The 21,753-nt window shown below is 43.8% G+C and overlaps 2 protein-coding genes across 2 annotated transcripts in view; both read left to right on the forward strand.

The window, feature by feature from the left end:
- Nucleotides 1-21,753, forward strand: part of Neb (nebulin) — a 190,075-nt gene that overhangs the window by 111,731 nt on the left and 56,591 nt on the right. Inside the window, 20 exon segments of the mRNA XM_050140000.1 lie at nucleotides 9,108-9,311; nucleotides 9,669-9,773; nucleotides 10,796-10,900; nucleotides 11,002-11,313; nucleotides 12,145-12,249; nucleotides 12,801-12,899; nucleotides 13,273-13,374; nucleotides 13,507-13,614; nucleotides 14,307-14,618; nucleotides 15,639-15,743; nucleotides 15,855-15,959; nucleotides 16,274-16,378; nucleotides 16,970-17,077; nucleotides 17,180-17,293; nucleotides 17,711-17,908; nucleotides 18,253-18,357; nucleotides 19,060-19,164; nucleotides 19,262-19,366; nucleotides 19,592-19,699; nucleotides 21,517-21,630. Coding sequence (XP_049995957.1) covers nucleotides 9,108-9,311; nucleotides 9,669-9,773; nucleotides 10,796-10,900; nucleotides 11,002-11,313; nucleotides 12,145-12,249; nucleotides 12,801-12,899; nucleotides 13,273-13,374; nucleotides 13,507-13,614; nucleotides 14,307-14,618; nucleotides 15,639-15,743; nucleotides 15,855-15,959; nucleotides 16,274-16,378; nucleotides 16,970-17,077; nucleotides 17,180-17,293; nucleotides 17,711-17,908; nucleotides 18,253-18,357; nucleotides 19,060-19,164; nucleotides 19,262-19,366; nucleotides 19,592-19,699; nucleotides 21,517-21,630 — 2,724 coding nt within the window.
- On the forward strand, nucleotides 55-4,688 carry LOC126500257 (nebulin-like). Its single transcript, XM_050140001.1, has 5 exons — nucleotides 55-386; nucleotides 1,170-1,274; nucleotides 2,223-2,330; nucleotides 3,459-3,770; nucleotides 4,351-4,688. Exons 1-5 carry the CDS (start codon nucleotides 249-251, stop codon nucleotides 4,594-4,596), a joined length of 909 nt encoding a protein of 302 aa, XP_049995958.1. The 5' UTR covers nucleotides 55-248; the 3' UTR covers nucleotides 4,597-4,688.

Here is a 21,753-nt window from a genome sequence, read left to right on the forward strand (position 1 = left end):
TGTTTCCACCAGTTACTTTTGTCATCAGTATTAAAACCCCTGCATCCTCTGAGAACTCAGCTCTTTCTCGTGTACTACCAACATCCCCCATGCTCCTCTGCCCCTCTCCTCAAGCCCTTGGGTTTTCAGCTACTAGAGGGCATGTCTAACATTCGCAACACTGTGGTCTGACATCTTGGCAGAGTGTGTATAAAGCAGACCTGGAGTGGCTGCGTGGGATTGGCTGGATACCAGAGGGCTCCGTAGAAATGACCAGAGTGAAGGGCGCTCAGGACCTTGTGAACGAAAGACTGTACAGGACACGACCAGAGGCCCTGAAGTTCACCTCCATCGTGGACACTCCCGAAGTTGTCCTAGCAAAAGCCAATTCTCTGCAAATGAGTGAGGTAAGAATCACCCACCTATTAAGCTTTTGTGTTTCTCGATACAGCATTCAGTTAAAGACAAGTAAAGCTGAGTCAGACTGTTTTCTTCAAAGATTTCCAATGAGCGTGCAGACCTGAGGGTCTCTTAACTAGCTTAATGCAGCCACATTGGAAATAGCACTCTGATAGGGGGGACGTGTCTTTCCCTTCTCACAGGGACTTTGGAGCACTAAACTGAAAGATGTCACTCCACAGTGATTCCAGGAAATGAGTATTATAACTCTTACTAGTACCAAGGCACAGGACATAATACTACGTAGCAGTGGGGCATTGCACGAGGCAAGAGTCAGCAGAGAAACAGATCCAGTGTGACCTTTCTGTAGATGTATATGTAGAAAGAGATTGCAGTCTTAAGAAATTGGCTCATGTGGTTATGCAGGCTGGCAATTCCAGAATCTGCAGGACAGATGAGAAGGTTAGAGACCCAGGGGACAATCACAGCTCAGTATTGTGGGTGGTTTCTTACAGAATTCCTTCTGGATGGGGAAGATGAGAGTATAACAACCTCCAACTGATGGATGAGGCCCATCCACACAATGGAGAGCTCATTGTGGTATTTGTAGTCTCCTGAATATTTTCAGGATCTGTCTGAATCCCAATGCCTGCTCAGTTGAGCCTCAAATTTGCCATTCTAAGCACATACAGGAACATTTGCTTTTTTAGATAAAGTTGTTGCTAAGACTTAATGTTTCGGCTGTCCATTCTCTGTTGCTGAGCTGACGTGATGTTTCCTTTTGTCCTCAGAGGCTGTATCAGGAAGCCTGGAATAAAGACAAAACCAACATCAGCATTCCCCTGGACACTCCAGCCATGCTGCAGGCTCAGATCAATGCCTTGCAGATTAGCAATGTAAGAGAAATAACCGTGGTGTGGAGAAGCCTCTATCTTCTTGCTAACAAGTAGTGCCCTATCTTTTAGCTAATGACTAACGCCCATGCTGTTGGTGTTACTTTTTTTTTTCTTTAACATCCATGGATAGAAGTTCTGTCTTTTAAGAGGTTATCAAAGCCAGGTTATATCACACCTTTAATCCCAGCACTTGGGAGACAGAGACAGGCAGATCTCTGAGTTTGAGGCCAGCCTGATCTACAGAGTGAATTCCAGGACAGCCAACACTACACAGAGAAACCCTGTCTTGAAAAGCAAGCAAACAGAAACATTGCACAAATGCATGACTGAGTGTCTAGACTAGGTGTTCTCTCTTCGGCCTCGAAAGGTCTTCTCCCCATGGCCAATGACAGTGCCTTCGTTCCTCATGTGTTCCTGAAATAATAAATCCCTAGTCAAGCGCTTCCATGCCCAACAGTGCCTACTGCTATCTTAGGTCTTCTGATGAGACCTTCTTGTTTGACATTCCAAAGTCAAGTGATAGGCAAAGTAAAATTTTAATTACATTCAGAGATCGTGAGTTAATATCACATTCCTTCAAAAGAATACTCTTGAGTTAAAGAGCAAAATTAAAGGTAAACCTTAGGAGATCTTCATGGGCCTTAATGAAGCATCCTTGGTTTCACTGTTCAGTCTGAAGTATCCACGTACTGGGGAAGAGGGAGGTTTTCAAATGCACACCACGTTGGAATGAAAGTAAATATTCTGTCATTGGTACCGCTAGATGCTTAGCTTTAAATTTTACATCAGAGGTATTCCTGCTACAAAGCAAGCATCCAGCAGCAAAGGGACTGACTCAGCGATGCATGTTTTTCCTGCACTGCCTTTACATTATGAATTATGATATCTGCTATGCCTGCTACGAGTCTGTCTTCATTTTCTAAACAAACCTGTGCTCTGGCTCTCTAGAAACTCTACCAAAAAGACTGGGATGAAGCCAAGCAGAAAGGCTATGACTTACGAGCGGATGCCATTGAAATCAAGCATGCCAAAGCCTCCAGAGAAATCGCCAGTGAGGTAACTTCCTTCTGCTCTGGGATTTTCTCCCCCATAAACAAATGGACTGCTTCAGTAACCCTGTTTCCTTTCCTTAACCCGTGCAAACAGCTGCATTTTATGTTGTATATTATTTATCAGTAACAACGAAATATGAAACTGCTTTTAAATTTTGGGGTGAAAATGGAGGAACCAATACAGTGTCATTATATCCCCAAATATTTCTGGCATTCTCCACAGTGTAAATGATGGTCATTCGGTACAACACTTCAGGCTGAAATCACACTTTTTATCAAATATTTTATGCTAGAGGCTTATAATATTCCAGCTACATTTTCAATTTCACTTCCTACTAATCCAACGTTCACAAGCAGTAACATGGTCCAAGCCATCCCCTACTCCCAGCTCCAAGCCTCAAACATGCCTTCCTTTCTCTGGTTCCTCTCTTTGCCTCATCTGTACACATAGCTGCTTCCTCCTCCTCGGCCCTCATTTTCTCCCCTTACCTACACCTTAATCCCAATTCTCTGTTTGATCCAAATACTTCCAAAGGGCACTATCCCCTCCAAAGCTTATCAGATGGAGGTCATTGTCCACAGACCTATTGTCATTTCCTGTTTGAAACCAGTGAACTTGCTTTATGAAAAACGTATATTTTTCTAGTCTCTAAAACCGTGCCTATGACTCTTCCATACCTGAGACCCCTTCAGTGCCCTCGGGTCTGTCTGACTGAACCCTTTACCTACCTAGCAACCTCATTACTATGCCGTCTTCTTCTGAATTATAGGACGGTATAGGACCTACCTCACTGCAACACTGTGAGAATTAACTGTTATTATAACTGTCACTGTGTGATTATTTTTTAATGTAAAAAAAACATTATTTTAGTGTGGATGAACCTCACACATCTGAAGCTCTTGTCTTAGTAGTGATTGCTCATAAATTTTAGATTTGTATGTTATTCTAATTACGTATTGTTTTCTTCCTGATTTGTCTGCCTAAAATAGTCTTGATTTCTTTAGACTCGAACAGACAATGGCTTTCAGTGTTGAGCCAATTTGCATTAAAATTAAGATTCTGAAATAACTTAAAGGAAAGACATCAATATCTTATTTGTCTTTTTCTGCTTTCTTTCCCCCGCAATATTAGTACAAATACAAAGAAGGTTACAGAAAGCAACTGGGCCACCATGTGGGTTTCCGCAGCCTGCAAGATGACCCCAAGTTGGTATGGTCTATACATGCTGCCAAGATCCAGAGTGACAGGGAATACAAGAAAGCCTATGAGAAGTCTAAAGGGATTTACAACACACCCTTGGACATGATGTCAATTGTTCAAGCCAAGAAATGCCAAGTCCTGGTCAGCGACGTTGATTACCATAATTACCTGCACCAGTGGACATGCCTGCCGGATCAGAACGAAGTGATCCAGGCTAAGAAAGCCTACGAGCTGCAGAGTGATGTGCGTATGTCTTCACCTCCAGGGAGATGACGTGTGCAGGTCTAAGTGTAGTGTACGCTCTAGAGACATCCCTTTAGACAGTAATCTTCTAAGGCATTCTGGACAATCCAGGGTAACAGTAGGAGCTGTCCTGACATCTCTTGTCTTGTGAAGGATTCTTGTTGACAGTAGCAGGATCCTATTCACCAAGATAAAAATAATCAGTCTTGTTCTGTGTAATTCAATAGAAAATATTGGTTCCTCTGTTCTGATCTTTGCAAGATCAGCTGTCTAAATTTCAGAAACAGATAGAAGCATAAGGAAATGTTGGTTTAATTCAATTGGCACACGTAGAAAATACTATAGAGATATTTTATAAAGGGCTCCTTCCCTAATATTCCTATAGCTTCTAGTCCCAGTGGTTCAAGAGAGACCATGAGCTTCTTCTAGAGACAGGTGCCAGAGATAAAACACGCAGAGATTCACGTTTAATCTGAATGCCCTTTGGCTGACTTACAGAGGGGTTCTGTGCGGTGTTCAAGTATCGGATTCTACTGGCTAACCTGAGTCTTCTTACTGTGTGTTTCCTTCCTCCGTGTAGAACGTGTACAAGTCAGACCTGGAATGGATGAAGGGTATCGGATGGTTGACAGAGGGTTCTGTGGACGTCGTGCGAGTGAAGAATGCTCAGAATCTTCTGAACGAGAGGTTGTATCGTATAGGGCCCGAGGCCTACAAATTCACAAGCATTGTCGACACCCCAGAAGTGATCCTGGCGAAGACCAACGCTGTGCAGATCAGTCAGGTAAGCTGCTGTGGTTCTGTGTCCAAGAGAAGTCTCAGTTGAGGGGAATTCAAGTGGTGAACTTCAAATTGCCACTATCACAGGAAGTAAGATCTGGGGCACAGCTGAGTCCACATCTTCAGCCAGTCAGCCATCTCTGTAATTGACACATCTTGGGTCAAAACAACGGAGTCCAAACTCTGATGCACATTTTAATTGCATCTGAAGTTGCAAACTAAAATGCGATTTAGTCCTATAACCACAGAACTGTCACTTACGTGTGGCTACTCAATGATGACGTAGACTGAGAAGTCCCGGAACAATCCCATCTTTAGGCATCACGACAGTTAATTTGGCTAAGAAAGCAAAGTCTTAGTTAGCATTGTCTAGTATCAGAATTGCCTATCATATAGACTGAAGGGTCACATAATTAGATGTGGAATTGGGCAAGAGTTTTTACTAGCACATTAAAATTTATTTATATTGTATCATACACAAATTATTCATGAAATTAGTATTTGTAAATAAAATGCAGTGTATATGTACACACACACATACGCACACACACACTTGTGTGGTAAGGAACTCCCTAATCTGCTGTTATCACTCTTCTTATCCACCAGCCCCTGTATCGTGATGCCTGGGACAAAGAGAAGGCTAAAGTGAACGTGCCGGCTGACACGCCAGTGATGTTGCAGTCCAAGCTCAATGCCATCCAGATTAGCAATGTAAGATGCCACGGTATTTGCTTCACAGAGCACTCCTGTCCACATCTTCCCTTACTGTGCTCAGCAAAAGTTGTGCCAAAAGCATGGCCCTTTTATTTCAAGTCTTTAAGACACTAGGAATTTGTATGTCTCTCTCTGCTTTTTATAGTGTAGCGATATATCCTTGTTGGAAAGGGAAAGGCAATGGTTTCTCAAAGAAAGTAAAACGTAACTTAAACGTATTTGTAGCATATTGCTTTGTTTTCCTTTTCAGTGAGCCATCACTGTTTTTATCTTAAAAGCCCACCAATTTATAGTTTTGTGATTTTTATATGGCTTTCTGTCTCTGAAATTTCTGACACAAACACACACACACACACACACACACACACAAAATATTGGAGATTCCTTTACGGAACACCTTGAAGTGTGCTGGAAGTCAAATTGAGTGTGAAACTAGTGTGTCATATAAATCCTGAGAAGATTTATGTTGAGCAGAAGTGTTGGCAACAGTTCATTTTTTACAATCAGTAACATAGTATTTTACTGTCACTGTCGGATGTGTGTATACAAGAGTTGTTCTCGATCTTAATGCTAACTCAGCAGCTCCCTCTTCAGACTTACTGTGGCATTGCACTCCCTGTTTGCAGAAACAATATCAGAAGGCTTGGGACGATGTCAAGATGACGGGTTATGATATACGTGCAGATGCCATTGGGATCCAGCATGCCAAGGCTTCTCGGGATATCGCCAGTGATGTAAGAGCTCTTCCTTGTTCACAAACACTGAGTCCTAGACACATGGGGAGGTGACTTAATTCCTCAAGAATTAGAGTAGAATGCCAGTAATTTTCCGAATGTATTATTTTAAAATTCCAAATTCCAGAACAACTTGTCCAGTGATTTGAGAAGATTCCTTGCCTGCTCTTAGTTCTACAATTCCTATATTTTTATGCACAAAATTTTTCTCACCCCCCCTTCCCAAATCTTAACATCAGTTGATTTACAAGAACACAGTTTGTTGGGTTAATGAACATAGAAAATGTTGCTGTCACCCTGAAGTGTGACACATATACTATTTGTGGTTCCTTAGATAGTTTTCAGAAGTACAGGGACAAGTTTTCTTAACTGTAAAATTTTAATTTTAGTTAAAAATGTAAATTTAGTTTTAAAAGTAATTTTAATTTAAAACGAACCTCAATTCATTGTAATGTAACAGAGATGTTGATTACCTTCTACTTATGTTATGCATTTATTTATAATTCAGTTTAAAAATAAGTTTATAATTTCAAAGTAACTCCAAGCAATTAATTTTATTTAACATGATAGTGAGTACAGGCTTGTGGTTGTTTATGATAAAGTATCTGAAGGTAGTAAGCGGTGACTCAAGTCTGGGAGATGCTGATGAGGTTCGAGCAGGCAAATGTTTAGGCAATGGGTCTTATTTTCAGGGTGCCCACAGTGTTTCCAGACATATGTTCTTAGAAAAATATCGTGACAAAAAGTGCAAAAAAAAAAAATTACAGCATGACCTTAGAGAAAAAAAATAGTGTCCAGAATAAAAGTGGCGCAAGGAAGGTGGAGATACTGTCAATGGGAAAATGCTGTCTTTAGGAAAAGCATGCTTGAAGAAAAACCTTATCTTCCTTCTTGTGCCCACGTTTCCCAGTATCTGTACAAGACGGCTTATGAGAAGCAGAAAGGCCATTACATTGGATGCCCCAGTGCCAAGGAAGACCCAAAACTGGTTTGGGCAGCAAATGTGTTAAAGATGCAGAATGACCGGCTGTACAAAAAAGCCTACAACGACCACAAGGCCAAGATCTCCATCCCAGTGGACATGGTCTCCATCAATGCTGCCAAAGAGGGCCAGGCATTAGCAAGCAACGTGGATTACCGGCAGTACCTGCACCAGTGGTCTTGCTTTCCAGACCAGAACGATGTGATCCAAGCCAGGAAAGCCTACGACCTGCAGAGTGATGTAAGTGTCCCCAGGAAGAACGTCCTCCACAGCTCCCCATGCTGGCTCTTGTCAGCATCCTAGGAAGCCCAGCTCTCCCATGTGACCACAACCCTTTACTATTTTGCCGGATTTTTTTAATGACTCTGCTATGGCCAGATTTGTTCGGGAAGTTCTAATTTTCATTGATAAGGTGCTATGGGAATTTTCCTGGAGATTTACTGAGGTCTTTAACACTTAGGGTTTGTTCAGTGTAAGGATAGCCATGGCCCTTTAGCTGTATATATTGAGGACTGATAGAGATGGAATGAATTCAAAGATTAGGGACATGGTCTGAATTCACCTATTTCTATTCCTCAATGGAATGTTGTTAGCATCAGGGGGTTTATCTTGGCCAAGACATTTTTAGATTTATTCATACTCTATGCCAATTCAATTTTTCAAAAACGACGGATTCTATAAGGTTATGTGTATCTTTTTAAATTATTTATTTTATGTATATGGGTATTTTGCCTGCATATCTGTCAGCACACGATGTATGTGCCTGGTGCCCGCAGAGACACGGGAACTCTTGTTACACACAGTTGTGAGCCCCCCCATGCAGGTGCTGGAATTGAACCAGGGTCCTCTGGAGGAGCAGCCAGTGCTCATAACCACTGCCTCATCTTTCCAGCCCAAGGTTATGCATTTTTTGTGTGCAATGGATGTCTTCTTTTAATTTTCTGAACTTGGTTTCCTTATTCTTCAGGAGGTGCTTATTAAATGTACTACAATAGTAGTATGCCTAGAGATGGCTTAAGTTGCCTGGTGGCAGAGGCAGGCTAGTTTTAGAATAAACTGCATTGGTATACTGAGTCATGTATTTAAATCACAGTCTTTAAAAACGAGCAAGGGAAATGTGAATTTTTAAGCTGACTTATTTTAAGATTTTTCCTTTGAGATTTTTCTAGTATTTCCATTCTCTTATTCCCATTTTAGCTTGACGTTTGTGTCCCATAACTAGCTATTAAGATATCATTTCTAAGCAATGGCTTTTTATATTACTTGCTGGTGTTTTAACAATAGGACAGTTTTATGTGCTTGTCTTTTATATGTGGCGTGATAATCAGGGATACGCCAGATCCCAGTTGGAAGAAAGGGACTCTCTTAGATAAAGAAAACTCAATTAGTGCCAACATTGTGCAGTTGGTTTTTGAATTTTTAATTATCCCTCTCAAAATACTTATTAAATCTGCCATGTGCCAGGCATTGTATTAGCACAGAAGGTGTGAAGGAAAAGCAAGGTGTGGCTCTAGGTTTGAGGAAGTTCACAGTGAAGCAGAAATGCGTGAAGCGAAGAGTGCCCACGAAAATGGAAGGGCGGGGGAGGTATGTTCGGCGGCACTGTGAAAAGAGAAGTGGAACTTTCCTTGGAAGAAGCGCTGGTTTAGCAGGCTCCTGAAGGTGAAGGGGACACTCAGGGACAGCCAGTGTGATCAGGACACAGAGGGAAGGCATGGGAGGAGGCTGGAAGGGAAGGTGCCAGCTAGTACCAGTCCAGAGTCCGTGCTGAAGTCTTAGGTCTTCATCTTGAAACCTGTAGGCTGTATATGACGGGGACGCCATGGTTCCAGGTTTGAACAGAGAACTTTGTGAAGGTCATTCTGGTTATGTAGAGAGCCATTTTTTATGGCTTTGATTAGCTAGATACCCATCATAAATCATCCCTGCATATGCCCAAGTGGAGGGCTGCTTCCACACGTACATAAGTGTAGGCCCCCGGCACAACTGAAACCAAACACAGCTGTGTAGGTGGACAATTATTACTTGTGAAAAGGAAAACCCGACATAAAGAAAATGGCTCCCTGTTTCATTGCCACCATCAGAAAGAGACAATATAGCATCTACTCAATTGGGTCTTCTCCCCAGGCCATCTACAAGGCTGACTTGGAATGGCTGCGCGGCATTGGCTGGATGCCAGAAGGGTCTCCTGAAGTACTGAGAGTCAAAAATGCCCAGGAGATCCTGTGTGACAGCGTCTACCGGACCCCTGTGGTGAAGCTCAAGTATACAAGCATTGTGGATACACCGGAAGTCGTCCTTGCTAAGTCAAACGCCGAGAATATCAGTATTGTGAGTCGCTGTTGTTCCCTATGCATTAAAACTAAATCCTATCTACACATGACCATCAAACAAAAATATGAAATGTTGGCCACCTATTTTTAGGATAAATATTGATAAATGTAAGCAGCATGAATAATAGCATTGTTTTGGCTTGGGTTATTTTTAAAACCTAAAATATTAATGATGAATACAAATATAATATTCTTACCAAATTTGAGTAACTTACAGGTAAAAATTATAAAAACTTGTACCTTAATGTGAAAAGATTCTGGGTCAGACCAAAAAAAAAAAAGTTCTAAGTTGTTCACTGAAACTAGCAAAAAACTGTAATGATTTCTGTTTTGTTTGTTTTGGTTCTTTCCATAGCCAAAATACAGAGAAGTTTGGGACAAAGATAAAACTTCCATCCATATAATGCCAGATACACCTGAAATTAACCTCGCTCGAGCGAACGCTCTTAATGTGAGCAATGTAAGTATCGCACTCGGCCACTCGGCTGGCTGGCACATTCCCATGACCAGGGAGAATCAGGGTAGCCGAGGGGGAGAGTACTCCTGGCTGCCAGCACTTGGCCCACAGTGAGGAGCAGAGCAGAGCCCTGGCCCCAAGGCCTAGTGAGCCAGCAACCACAGGGCCAAGGGTGAGGGGAATAAGAACAAGGAAGAGGAAAGAATAAAGAAATGCACAGGCTAGAAAAAGGAGGTAATGGCAGACTCAAACTCAGTTCACCTAAAATTGTGATATCATCAACAGTTATGAAACTGTCATGGAGTCCCCATGCTGAATGGTGGGGGTTTTAAATTACGTGTTTAAATTACTGTTATTCCTGCGTCTTTCTGCCATGAACCATACAGAATGTAGCCTTTAAAATGTATGTGACACATATATGTCTCAGACATGTACACTAGCCAATGCTATCATTTTTGATATATGACATTCTCGTGCATGTGATGACTCTGAACTGTCCTTGGCTGTGACCTTTTATGATAGTTCCCTCCAATCCAACTTTAAAATAGAAAATAAGGACCTTGGAGGGGAGTGATAAATTACTACTTTATTGCTCTTGTTTTTAACAACAACAAAAAGATAGCTGTCCCATCCAACTGTCCTTTATCAGAAAATCTGATGTGCTTAAACAATATGCACCATTGGTTCTAGAAGAGAGAACAGGCCATACTGGGAAGGAAAAAGCTCAAAACCGTAAAACATCTGTCGTGGTCACACTAACAAAGCTGAGCTAAGGAGACTTGGTAGCAGCCTGTTAGCATCTAGCTTGTCCCCTTGCTGTCTACACCGACCCTGAGAAAGGGAGGTTGACACAGGCCTCGGACAACCAGGGGAGGCTATGAGGCAAGGGAACAAGAAAGAAGCCCCGTCGGCTCCAGGTCTTTGACTCTAGATACTACTTCGTGTTCCAGAACAATGATGTAGAGAAAACATTTTTTTTTTTTTTTTTTTTTTTTTTTACCTCTGGTACCTTTTGTCCTCTTCAGAAACTCTACCGTGAGGGGTGGGATGAGGTCAAGATGAGCTGTGATGTCCGGCTGGATGCCATCCCTATCCAGTCTGCCAAGGCCTCCAGGGAGATTGCCAGTGATGTAAGTGGCCCGTCCATGCCTTCCGGGTTCTTTCCCAACAAATTCTCTGTGTGCGTCCGAGTACCCGCCGTGACCCATCTGCTCTGCTGTTTTCTCTGCAGTATAAATACAAGCTGGACCACGAGAAGCAGAAGGGACACTACGTGGGCACCCTCACTGCCAGGGATGACAACAAGATCCGGTGGGCCCTCATAGCTGGCAAGATTCAGAATGAGCGGGAGTACAGGCTGCAGTGGGCCAAGTGGAAGACCAAGTTCCAGAGCCCCGTGGACATGCTTTCTATCCTGCACTCTAAAAAATGCCAGACCCTGGTCAGCGACATTGATTACCGCAATTACCTGCACGAGTGGACATGCATGCCTGACCAGAACGATGTGATTCAGGCCAAGAAAGCCTACGAGCTGCAGAGCGACGTGAGTGGGCCGTACTGTATCATTCTGCTTTAACTCCCAGACAGATCATGGCATAACATACCTTTGTCACAATTACATGTCTTTAATGGTCCCGAATTTGATAGTAGTTAGGCCTCTCAGTGCGGTATCAGAATTGGCAATGCCAGGAAGCCTATAAATTTCACGTAAAGAAATTAATGGCAGTGTAAATGAATCTTGATGGAAGGTCCCAAAAAACTTCTTTGGCAAATCAGGGACATGGTAGCACACATCTCTAATCCCAGCATTTAGGAGTCAGAGGCAAGAGGGTTGCTGCCAATTCAAGGCAAGCCTGGTCTAGTGCAAGAGCTACACAGTCAGATCCTGCTGGAGGGGAGGAAGGAGATGACAGTGGATGGCTGTGGAAAACTATTGTCTGCAGCAGTTAGACAGTATCAAGGTTTGTACAAATGAGCTGTTGGTAGTTCATACTCGGATCTAGGCACATATACACTTTTCCAACTGACGCAACTGTTAAGAGAGCTCGAGAAAGCTGTCAAAGTTTCAATTCGGGAAATTTTATGGCAAGTCTAAAACTTCCTGTTTCTCTTAAATTCTGAACGTGCAGCTCAATACAGGTGCTGCCTCTTGGCAAATGTACCCTGCAGCTGAATTGAGGGTAGTTCATATTCAGTAGAAAAAAAATATCCTCCAGCTGCAGCTACCTGGCCCGGCTGCTTTTACTACTCTACCTGCCTGGCTACCTGAGTGCGTCTCTAGTGGCTTTTACACTATTTACATTGTATTTCCTCATCAGACCACTAGGCTCCAAGAATTAGACTTGTTAAATTAACTCTGCCCTTCTTTTCACAGGCTGTTTACAAGGCTGACTTGGAGTGGTTACGTGGAATTGGGTGGATGCCGAACGATTCTGTTTCTGTCAACCACGCCAAACATGCTGCAGACATTTTCAGTGAGGTACTCCAAGATTGTGCCCAGCCATTCTACACATTTCCTTAGAACATGAGCAAGAGGCACGAGCCAATATGTATAATCACCTTAGCTCAGCCTTTTAACCGTTTTCCATTGCTGAGATTTAAGCCAGACTTTGTCCACAATGTACTATTGCTATCACATTAGGGACCGCGTCCCTGACAGCATCCAGCACACTCACCCAGGCGTGAGATAGCACAAATGGGAAATTTCTGTTGTCAACAATTGCAGTGTACAGTTGTTGGGAGAAGTTCTTCCAGTTGGAAAAATGGAATATCATGATACAAGTAATGATGAGACCTTGGGAGGTGAGCGTTTTGCTGCTTTAAAGTCTGCGAGGCCCTGAATTCAAACCTCAATATCGAAAGGTCATAGGTAGTATAATAAGGCAGCATGGGTGTTTTACAAAATATGGTGCTAAATTTCCAAGAAAATGCCATTCGCTGAAGGCACTGTACCCCCCCTAACAGAGAAGGACCCCTTAATTTATTGTCTCTCAGCTCGCACATCCAGACATATTTCTCTTTTTCTCTCAGAAAAAATACCGCACCAAAATAGAAAGTCTCAACTTTACTCCTGTGGATGACAGAGTGGATTATGTGACAGCAAAACAGAGCACTGAGATCCGAGACGACGTGAGTTTGCACTGCCGTGAAAGCATACAGCCCTGCAGAGGCTGTTGCCATGACACCCTGCCTCTTGGGATCATTGAGCTATATTCCCATCGCCCAAATTATCGATGCTAGCAATGTTTGGACAACAGAGAGATTTCTTTTTGTTTATTTGTTTTTTGTTTTTATTGAGTTGGATATTTTTCTCCACTCCCCTCCCTTCCTCCCCTCTACCCTTCTACCCTCTTTTGTGATCCCCATACTCCCCATTTTACTCAGGAGATCTTGTCTTTTTCTACTTTCCATGTAGATGAGATCCATGCATGTCTCTCTTTAGGGTCAAACAACAGAGATTTCTTAACATCAAGTAACTTACCCTAATGCCTCTCACTTTCAGATTAAATACCGGAAAGATTGGAATGCCATCAAATCAAAGTATACCCTTACAGAAACGCCGCTGCTGCACACTGCCCAAGAGGCTGCCCGCATCCTGGACCAGGTAGGGGATTTTTGCAGTGGCCTAATGCTTGGAGATAGGAGAATCATAACAGGTCTGTAGGAGATTTACATACCTGACGTCATCCTCCTCGGATGGCTCATTTAGCCCCTCTGGTGGCTCTTTGTCTTTTAGCAACTCTACAAGGAAGGCTGGGAGAAACAGAAAGCTACCGGTTACATCCTGCCGCCAGATGCTGTACCGTTTGTCCATGCGCATCATTCCGGCGATGTTCAGAGTGAGGTAATTTATCCCAACATGTCTGGACCCTGCAGAAACTGGACCTTGCCAGAAAGGGACACGGGTTGTAAAACACACATGTCAGCTTGAGGATGCCCCCATCTCAGATTGGTAGACTTGGCTGTGCTTATTGAGGGCTGAAATACTGCCTCCCTTTTGGGTCTTTCTACTTTGGTTTTGGGCCTTAGTTTTGGTTTGTTTTTGTTTTGTTTTGTTTTGTTTTGTTTTTTTCCTTGTATCTTCTGACCTCTATAAAACCTGCAGGCTCCCAAATAAAGAAATTGCCACAATTAAAGAACAAACAAGCTTATGAGGTTTTTCTCTATTTTAAAATGGCTGCCTCGGCCAGGTGTTTATGCACAAGCCTATAATCACAGAACTTAAGAGGTAGAGGCAGGAGGATCAGGAGTTCAAGGAGAACTTCAGCTCTACTTTATAAAGGCCAGCCTCCACTTGGCGAGCGAAGAAACTGGCTAAAACAACAACAATAGCAAGCCTAAACTAGCTATTTCTTCATCTCGGTTTGTCTCAGTGGCATTTATCTCTATTTTAGTGTGGTTTTTGTTATCTCAGAATAGAAGTGTCCACCAGAAAGCTAGGGAGTGAAACTGCTGGCTGTTCCTCTTCTTCATCAACCCTACTTTGTGCCGCGTGCTTATCAAAGCTGACGGGTTCCATATTCTGCCTCTCCCCAGCTGAAATACAAAGCAGAACACGTGAAGCAGAAAGGCCACTATGTTGGTGTTCCCACAATGAGAGACGATCCCAAGCTGGTTTGGTTTGAGCACGCGGGCCAGATTCAGAATGACAGGCTCTACAAGGAGGACTACCATAAGACGAAGGCCAAAATCAATATACCTGCCGACATGGTGTCAGTGGTGGCTGCCAAGGAGGGGCAGAACCTTGTCAGTGACATTGATTACCGCCATTACCTGCGCCAATGGACGTGCCATCCTGACCAAAATGACGTTATTCAAGCAAAAATCGCCTACGACCTTCAGAGTGACGTAAGTGGCTGTCGTTTCTTGTTATCTCTACTACACCATACACTATGAGAATAATAAAAACAGCATTCCGTCTTTGACACTTTGAGCCACAAGGATTGAGTTTGTCCCTAGAAAGGAATAATGCTAGAGACTGAGCTGAGATTTTTAGCAATCTTGATCGAAGATGAAGGCTGAGGAAAGCCGACCTACTTCCCTGGATGTCTTACTCCTCAAGAGACTTAAGTAGCTGCTTATAAGGGAAAAAAAAGAGAGAGAGAGAGAGAGAGAGAGAGAGAGAGAGAGAGAGAGAGAGAGAGAGAAAGAATGAATATGGAACTGTAAGCTGCATGAGCCCAGTATCCCTCAGGAGGGTAATATGATACACCACCTCACCCTGAAGCCTGAAGTGAGCACTCTCCGCACCCCCAGCCTTTTGTGGGAGAGGACCAGAACGTGCACTGGAGTCCCATCTCAGACGCAGAAGAGTAACTCAACATGGCTCTTTTCATCATTACCAGATGGAAGAGATTGCCTTATTGTTTGCTACAAAGTGACTGGTGGTCAGCTTTCCTCCAGTCAGCCAGTCTAGGAGCTAGGGTTGGAGAGAAGGTGGTGATGGGAACAGGCAACCTTGTCCAGACTAGAGGAGATGCCTCCCCATTCCCTAGACCTTCATGAGCATGTCCATGTATACTCTCCTTCTTGTAGTCCAGGTAGCTAGCATGAGATACCCTGCCCATCTATGACTGTAGCCTCTTTGGTAAACCTTTCCTCACGGCCACAACTTATTCCTAACTCCAGACACCCTCCAACAACCTAGCTGTCACAGCGCTTCACCTTGTGTTGAGTCCTTAAGGCACTGAATTCATGGCCTTGTGCAGTCACAGGCTCAAGAAGTAATACCAGGCAAAGCCATGGCTGAATGAACGAGAAAACAGCCGCTAAAGAAAAATCCATCACAATCTTCTGAAAGATTGTCTGGAATCCTCTGCGGTTATCCTGTGCCACCTACGGCCCCTTCCATCTCTCCTCTCCCCTCAGAATGTCTACAAAGCTGACCTGGAATGGCTCCGAGGTATTGGCTGGATCCCTCTGGATTCTGTGGACCATGTGAGGGTTACAAGGAACCAGGAAATGGTGAATCAGGTATGCAGAGCTGTTGGATTTTTAACCTAATGCCTACTTTCCTTACCTGCCACACAGGGATGGGGTGCCCTGTGGGGACAGAGCTATCTTAATTGTCTCTATTCATTTCAGATAAAATATAAGAAAGATGCTCTTGACAACTATCCCAACTTTACCAGTGTAGTGGACCCTCCAGAGATTGTTTTAGCCAAGATTAACTCAGTCAATCAAAGTGATGTAAGTTCATATTGTTTATGTTGAAGTGCTTGGACCAAGAAGCTAAGTGAATTATTAATTCTAGATAACTGACAACTTGCAATTTATCCCTCTCTCAATTTTAAGATGATCTTTGACAATGGTATATATTGCATCCACTTTTACATATCTGTATTCTTGACCAGAATATTCAATTAGCTAAAATGAACTGGAAGTCAACCAATTGGTTAGTTTTTCCTATGTAAAAGTAGATTATTATGTCTTCAAGGTATGTCCTAGGAAATTTTAAATGTGAGTTTAGGCTAACCAAAAGGTTTTATTTTTCCTCTTTTTAGGTGAAATATAAGGAAACATTTAATAAGGCAAAGGGCAAGTACATATTTTCTCCAGACACACCACACATCACCCACTCCAAAGACATGGGGAAACTCTACAGCACTGTGAGTCCTATTTTATATAATGACTTGTTTCCTAATTACGGTCTTGTCAATTTTCATATTCTTAACTTGTTTGTAAACTGACGAACTTGGAGGGTGGCCAGTTGTCTTCATTGCTTCTACTAATGCAAATAAATAGGTAATGGTATAGCAAGTGTTATCAGGGCTCTGAGGACAGCACAAAGGATGGAGCAGGTACCAAAAAGAAAGAAAAAATGGAGAACACATCCCTCCTCAACAACCCTACATGTACAATCCCAGTCAGCAAATGGAAGGCCTATACTTCCTAATTTAATCCAGCTAATTTAAAGAAGTGTGTGTGTATGTGTATATGTGTGTGTATGTGTGTGTGTGCCAATATGGAACAATGTTTGGTGAGTCTTTTCCTTATGTGCAAATTTATCATCATTTTTTTCAAGAAGTATAAATGTAATCAACTGTTATAAAATGTTTCCATTTGTAGATTTAATCAAATAACTTTCTGGTTTTAGGTTAGGCACTCTAATGATGATAATCATTCTTGCCTTGAACATAAATGATGGTTTGGGTATAAGTAAATGTGATTCTGTTAACATACTTTTTTTTTTGTTTCAGATACTATACAAAGGAGCATGGGAGGGAACCAAGGCCTATGGCTACACCCTGGATGAGAAGTACATTCCCATCGTTGGAGCCAAGCATGCCGACCTGGTGAACAGTGAGGTCAGTTTGACTGTTTCCTCTCCTAGGATCAGAGTCTTTATTGAGGAGCAAGAAGTTGGATAGAAAACTCCAGCGATTCTCAATGTTGAACCCATTTTTCAGCTGAAATACAAAGAAACCTATGAGAAGCAGAAGGGTCACTACCTGGCTGGGAAAGAAATAAGCGAATTCCCCGGAGTGGTCCACTGCCTGGATTTCCAGCAGATGCGGAGTGCGGTGAGTCAGGGCTTACTTCCCTGAGAGATGTGTACAGCTTCCATGTGCTCTTGTGTCCACACATTTATCGCCTTCCCCGTGACTCAAGATTAGCTGGGGAGAGAGAGTAGTCGGGAGGATGGATCACCTTTCAGATTTTATCACCCTAACTGTCTGTAAACATTGCCCCCCGCCCTGTTTTTTAACCAAGCCTACAATAAGGGCTTTCAACTGGAAAAAAAAAAAAAAAAGGAAAACAAGTTTCCTAATGACATTTGTATTACAGAGGGTTAGAAAGAACACTTTTTAAATTTTTAATGTTATTTTATGTATTATTCTCTATGTACTGATCTACATTAGAAATGGGACTAAAGAAATTGGCCTGACTATTTTGGGTTTTCATCCCTTAATAATTTCTGTCTCTAAAACCATCTCTAGTTGAACTACAGGAGAGATTATGAGGACACAAAAGCAAACGTGCATATCCCCAATGACATGATGAACCACGTGCTGGCAAAAAGGTGCCAGTACATCCTCAGCGACCTGGAGTACCGCCACTACTTCCACCAGTGGACGTCACTTCCGGAGGAGCCCAACGTTGTCCGCGCCCGAAACGCCCAGGAGATTTTGAGTGATGTACGATGCCCTTTTCTGCACTTTGCCTTAGCCTGCAGACTACACCTGTTCCTGCTTAACCTCCCATGGTGCCACTTCCCCTGCTCACAGACCCAGAGACTTCCGACACTAAGTGGCATGACTATCTACTCTTCGTGTGAGGGTCCCCTTTGAGCCGTAGGGTGCCCGTGCTGAATATTTAATCAGTTCAGCACTAGACTCAGATTAGGCAGTTCCCCTCTGAGACATCTTTCAGCCAGGAAGTCGCTTTCAGCTGGTTGAAGGTCAAGGAGCAGCAAGAAGCCATCAAAGGGACCAACTGTAAATTCTGAATACCTGCCACCTTTCCATCTTCTTTGTTGCAGAATGTATACAAAGATGACTTGAACTGGCTGAAAGGCATCGGCTGCTATGTTTGGGACACACCCCAGATCCTCCATGCCAAGAAGGCATATGACCTCCAGAGTCAGGTGAGCCGATCTCCCTATAAGGACCAACTGTCCAGATGTCACCATAGTCCATGGTAGCATCCGTGGGCTGCTGGCCAGGCTGTCCCTAAGCTCTGAGAGGTTGCTGTAAAGGTGCATGATCTAAGGTAACTCATAATCTAAGGAAACTGTCCCCAGTCAGACCTCTTGTGGTGACCTTCTCTGGTGTGGCTCTATCCTATAGCTGAAGGTCATGTGCATTTGTGACAGGAAGTTACAGAGGAGAGGGGATTGTGGGATGGTGAACTGTTTATAGGCATCTCTGTCTTGGCCAGGATAACTTGCAGAATGTAGGAAGGAAAGTGTGCTTTGACAACAGGTACCTGTGTTTTGGGGGAAACCATTATCTGGGGCATGTCGCAGCATGTGTCACAGAAGAGCTGTGATTGGACAGGTCTGATGGCTATTGGCTCTGTGGGCTGCTACTGTGAGGGCTGGAAGGCGGCATGGAGAAGGTAACAGAATGAAGAAAGACACCTCACAGCGATCCAGACCTCTGTCTTGGCCAAGGACAGCTGCTGCTTGTTTTGGCTGCTGCACAAAGTCTGTGGACGGCAGAGTGGTGGCAGCCTGCTTCTTAAATTAAAGCAGAAACCCAGCAGTCAAGGCAGAGATGGCTAAGATGCCAGAAGCAGCCAACTTTGCTTGTTTGCCATCTTGGACGACTTTTGTTTTCCTTCACAGCTACAATACACAGCCGCGAGCAAAGACAATCTGCAGAACTATAACCTGGTCACAGACACGCCGGTTTACGTGACTGCTCTTCAGAGTGGCATCAATGCCAGCGAGGTATGATGTCCTTGTCCTCTCTCTAGGGTAAGCCCTTTCTTGTCTTCAGAGGTCTTCCACCAGCAGAGGTGCGGAAGTCATTCCTTTCTGTCTGCAGGTGAAATATAAGGAAAATTATCATCAGATTAAGGACAAGTATACCACGGTGCTAGAGACTGCCGATTAAGACAGAACCAAGAACCTGAAAAGTCTTTACAGCAGTGTGAGTTGTCCTTCCCCCTTCAGAGACAGGTTTTTTAAAAAAAGGGGTAAAACTTTTCCATAAAGGTTTGTCCAGTTTTTCCTGAACCATCAAATTCCCATTTTCCCAATATAGCCTCACTATACAGCTAAACTTCACACTGAAAGAATGCCCCGGGGTTGGAAAATACGTGGGGCTAACCAGAGCACGGTGCCTGTATTCACAAGGTTTTTTTAACCCTTCTAGAACATATACAAGGAGGCCTGGGATAAGGTGAAAGCCACCAGCTATAAGCTGCCAACCAGCACCTTGTCCCTGACTCATGCCAAGAACCAGAAGCACCTGGCCAGTCATGTAAGTCAAGTACAAGCATCACAGCCTCCCCTCACCCTTTGCTCTCTGCCCCCCCACCATACCAAGAAGTCCCCAGGCTGTTCTGATGTTGCCCAGAAGCACCCCAGCAACCCAGGGGTGTCTGACAAACACTTCTAATAGCTTGACATCAAAGTCCCTGCTCACTGCCTCCTCTCGGGGCACTGTAGTCCCTGGAGAGTCATACTTACCAGTCAGGAGGACACGGGTGCAGTCGTTCAGGCTCCCTGTGTGCAGAGAGCATGGCTGGGTAGCCTCTGCTTCAGCCAGCAGTGAAGAGAGAAAGCCAACACAAACCACCGTAAGAATGGAGCGTTTCCAGCCAGGCCTGGTGGCTCACAACTACAAGTCCAGCATGGAGGAGACTACAGCAAGAAGATTGCTGTGGGTTCAAGGCCAGTCTAGCCTACAGTAATGGGTTTCAGTCTCGCCTGGACTAGAGTAAGATCCTGGCTCAGAAAACAAAACCCAAAATAGGGTGTTTTGCTGGAATTAGGTGAGAGCTGGTCCAAAGCTAAGCTGGGGAGTGTGGTAGCTGTAGCTGGTTTTCACACTGTTACAGAGAAGCCGATGTGGCTGAGGAGCATGGCCTTCGTTTGGATTGGCGCATACACTTTACAGAGCCCCGGGGAGGCACCTCTTCTTCTGTTGCAGATGCTGAGCCAGAATATTGTTGGAACGAGGGGTGGGGGAATTAAGGATCCCGACATCGGTTGGAAATAATTTTAAGAGGGGAAAATGGAGTTCCTGTGAAGGCTGACTTTTCACAGCTGAGGGTAGATCAGCTCAGAGACGCTGGAATATTGTGTCCTGGGATTTGTTTGGGATTTGGGCGGAAATTCTGTTTGGCTTCTAATTGATGAAGCAGCCCCCCACTGCCTCTGAGAGTGGCTCTCTGAGCCCTGAGAGCCTGTGTGTTGCTCCCGTGCCCCGGAGGCTGCCTCTTACCTCTGCCTTGTCCTAGCTCATTGTGTTGTAGAGTATTGATTGACAGGTGGTACTTAACTAAACACCAAAGGCTGACTGAGCTACCTTTGCAAACACTTGCAGACACTGAAATTCAAGAATTATCGCTCTCAACCATAGGCCATTGCATGTCTCAACACCAAAGGTTCCAAGCCCAGTCTGAACCTTTCACGTGGGAGAGCAAGAAAGAGAAGAGACGATTTAACAGTCTGCTTACCACAAGCTGGGGGACGTGGCTCAGTGGCAGGCTGTTTGCCTTGAATGTTCAAGGCCCTGGGTTTGATCCTCATCGTTACAAACATTTTAACCACCTAAGGGCCAAAAAAATAAAATAAAATAAAATGCCGGGCGATGGTGGTGCACGCCTTTAATCCCAGCACTCGGGAGGCAGAGGCAGGTGGATCTCTGTGAGTTTGAGACCAGCCTGGTCTACAGAGCTAGTTCCAGGACAGGCTCCAAAGCCACAGAGAAACCCTGTCTCGAAAAACCAAAATAATAAAATAAAATAAAATAACCATCTAAGGTGTAATCCTAGAAGTAAGGTGTAGTAGCAGTGGTATTTGATGTGGGCACTTGAAAACAATACAGTTTTATAGCCTGGTCCAGGATAAAAGTACTTACAGACACGGCCTGGTTGCAGCCTCATGACGGCCCTAAGGCGGCTCTAGTGTCTTTGTATGGGTCCAAACGTGAGCACTGAGAAGTGCTCCAGCCCCAACCCATAGCATGTTATCTGAATCTTGGAGGCAGGACCTTTGTCTTGCGTTTTTTTTTTTTTTAAACAGTAAGTCTTTACTCTTCATGTTTTAGCTTTTTCTACTTGTCCTCTATAGATCAAATACCGAGAAGAATATGAAAAGTTCAAAGCTCTTTACACATTGCCGAAAAGCGTTGAAGAAGACCCAAACACTGCGCGGTGTCTCCGGGTGGGCAAGCTCAACATCGATGTGAGTACCGGCAAAGGCTTGAGTGGGCACAGAAGCTGAATCAAGTAGTCATGTGGTATCCGTTGTTCTATGAGGTTGTTCTATAAAACCAGGCACGTGGCACTGGTTGTACATACAGAAAGA

Source organism: Alexandromys fortis, unplaced genomic scaffold (assembly GCF_014885135.2).
Source record: "Alexandromys fortis isolate MF-2015 unplaced genomic scaffold, M_Fortis_MF-2015_v1.1 scaffold_33, whole genome shotgun sequence".
Classification (NCBI taxonomy): Eukaryota; Metazoa; Chordata; class Mammalia; order Rodentia; family Cricetidae; genus Alexandromys; species Alexandromys fortis.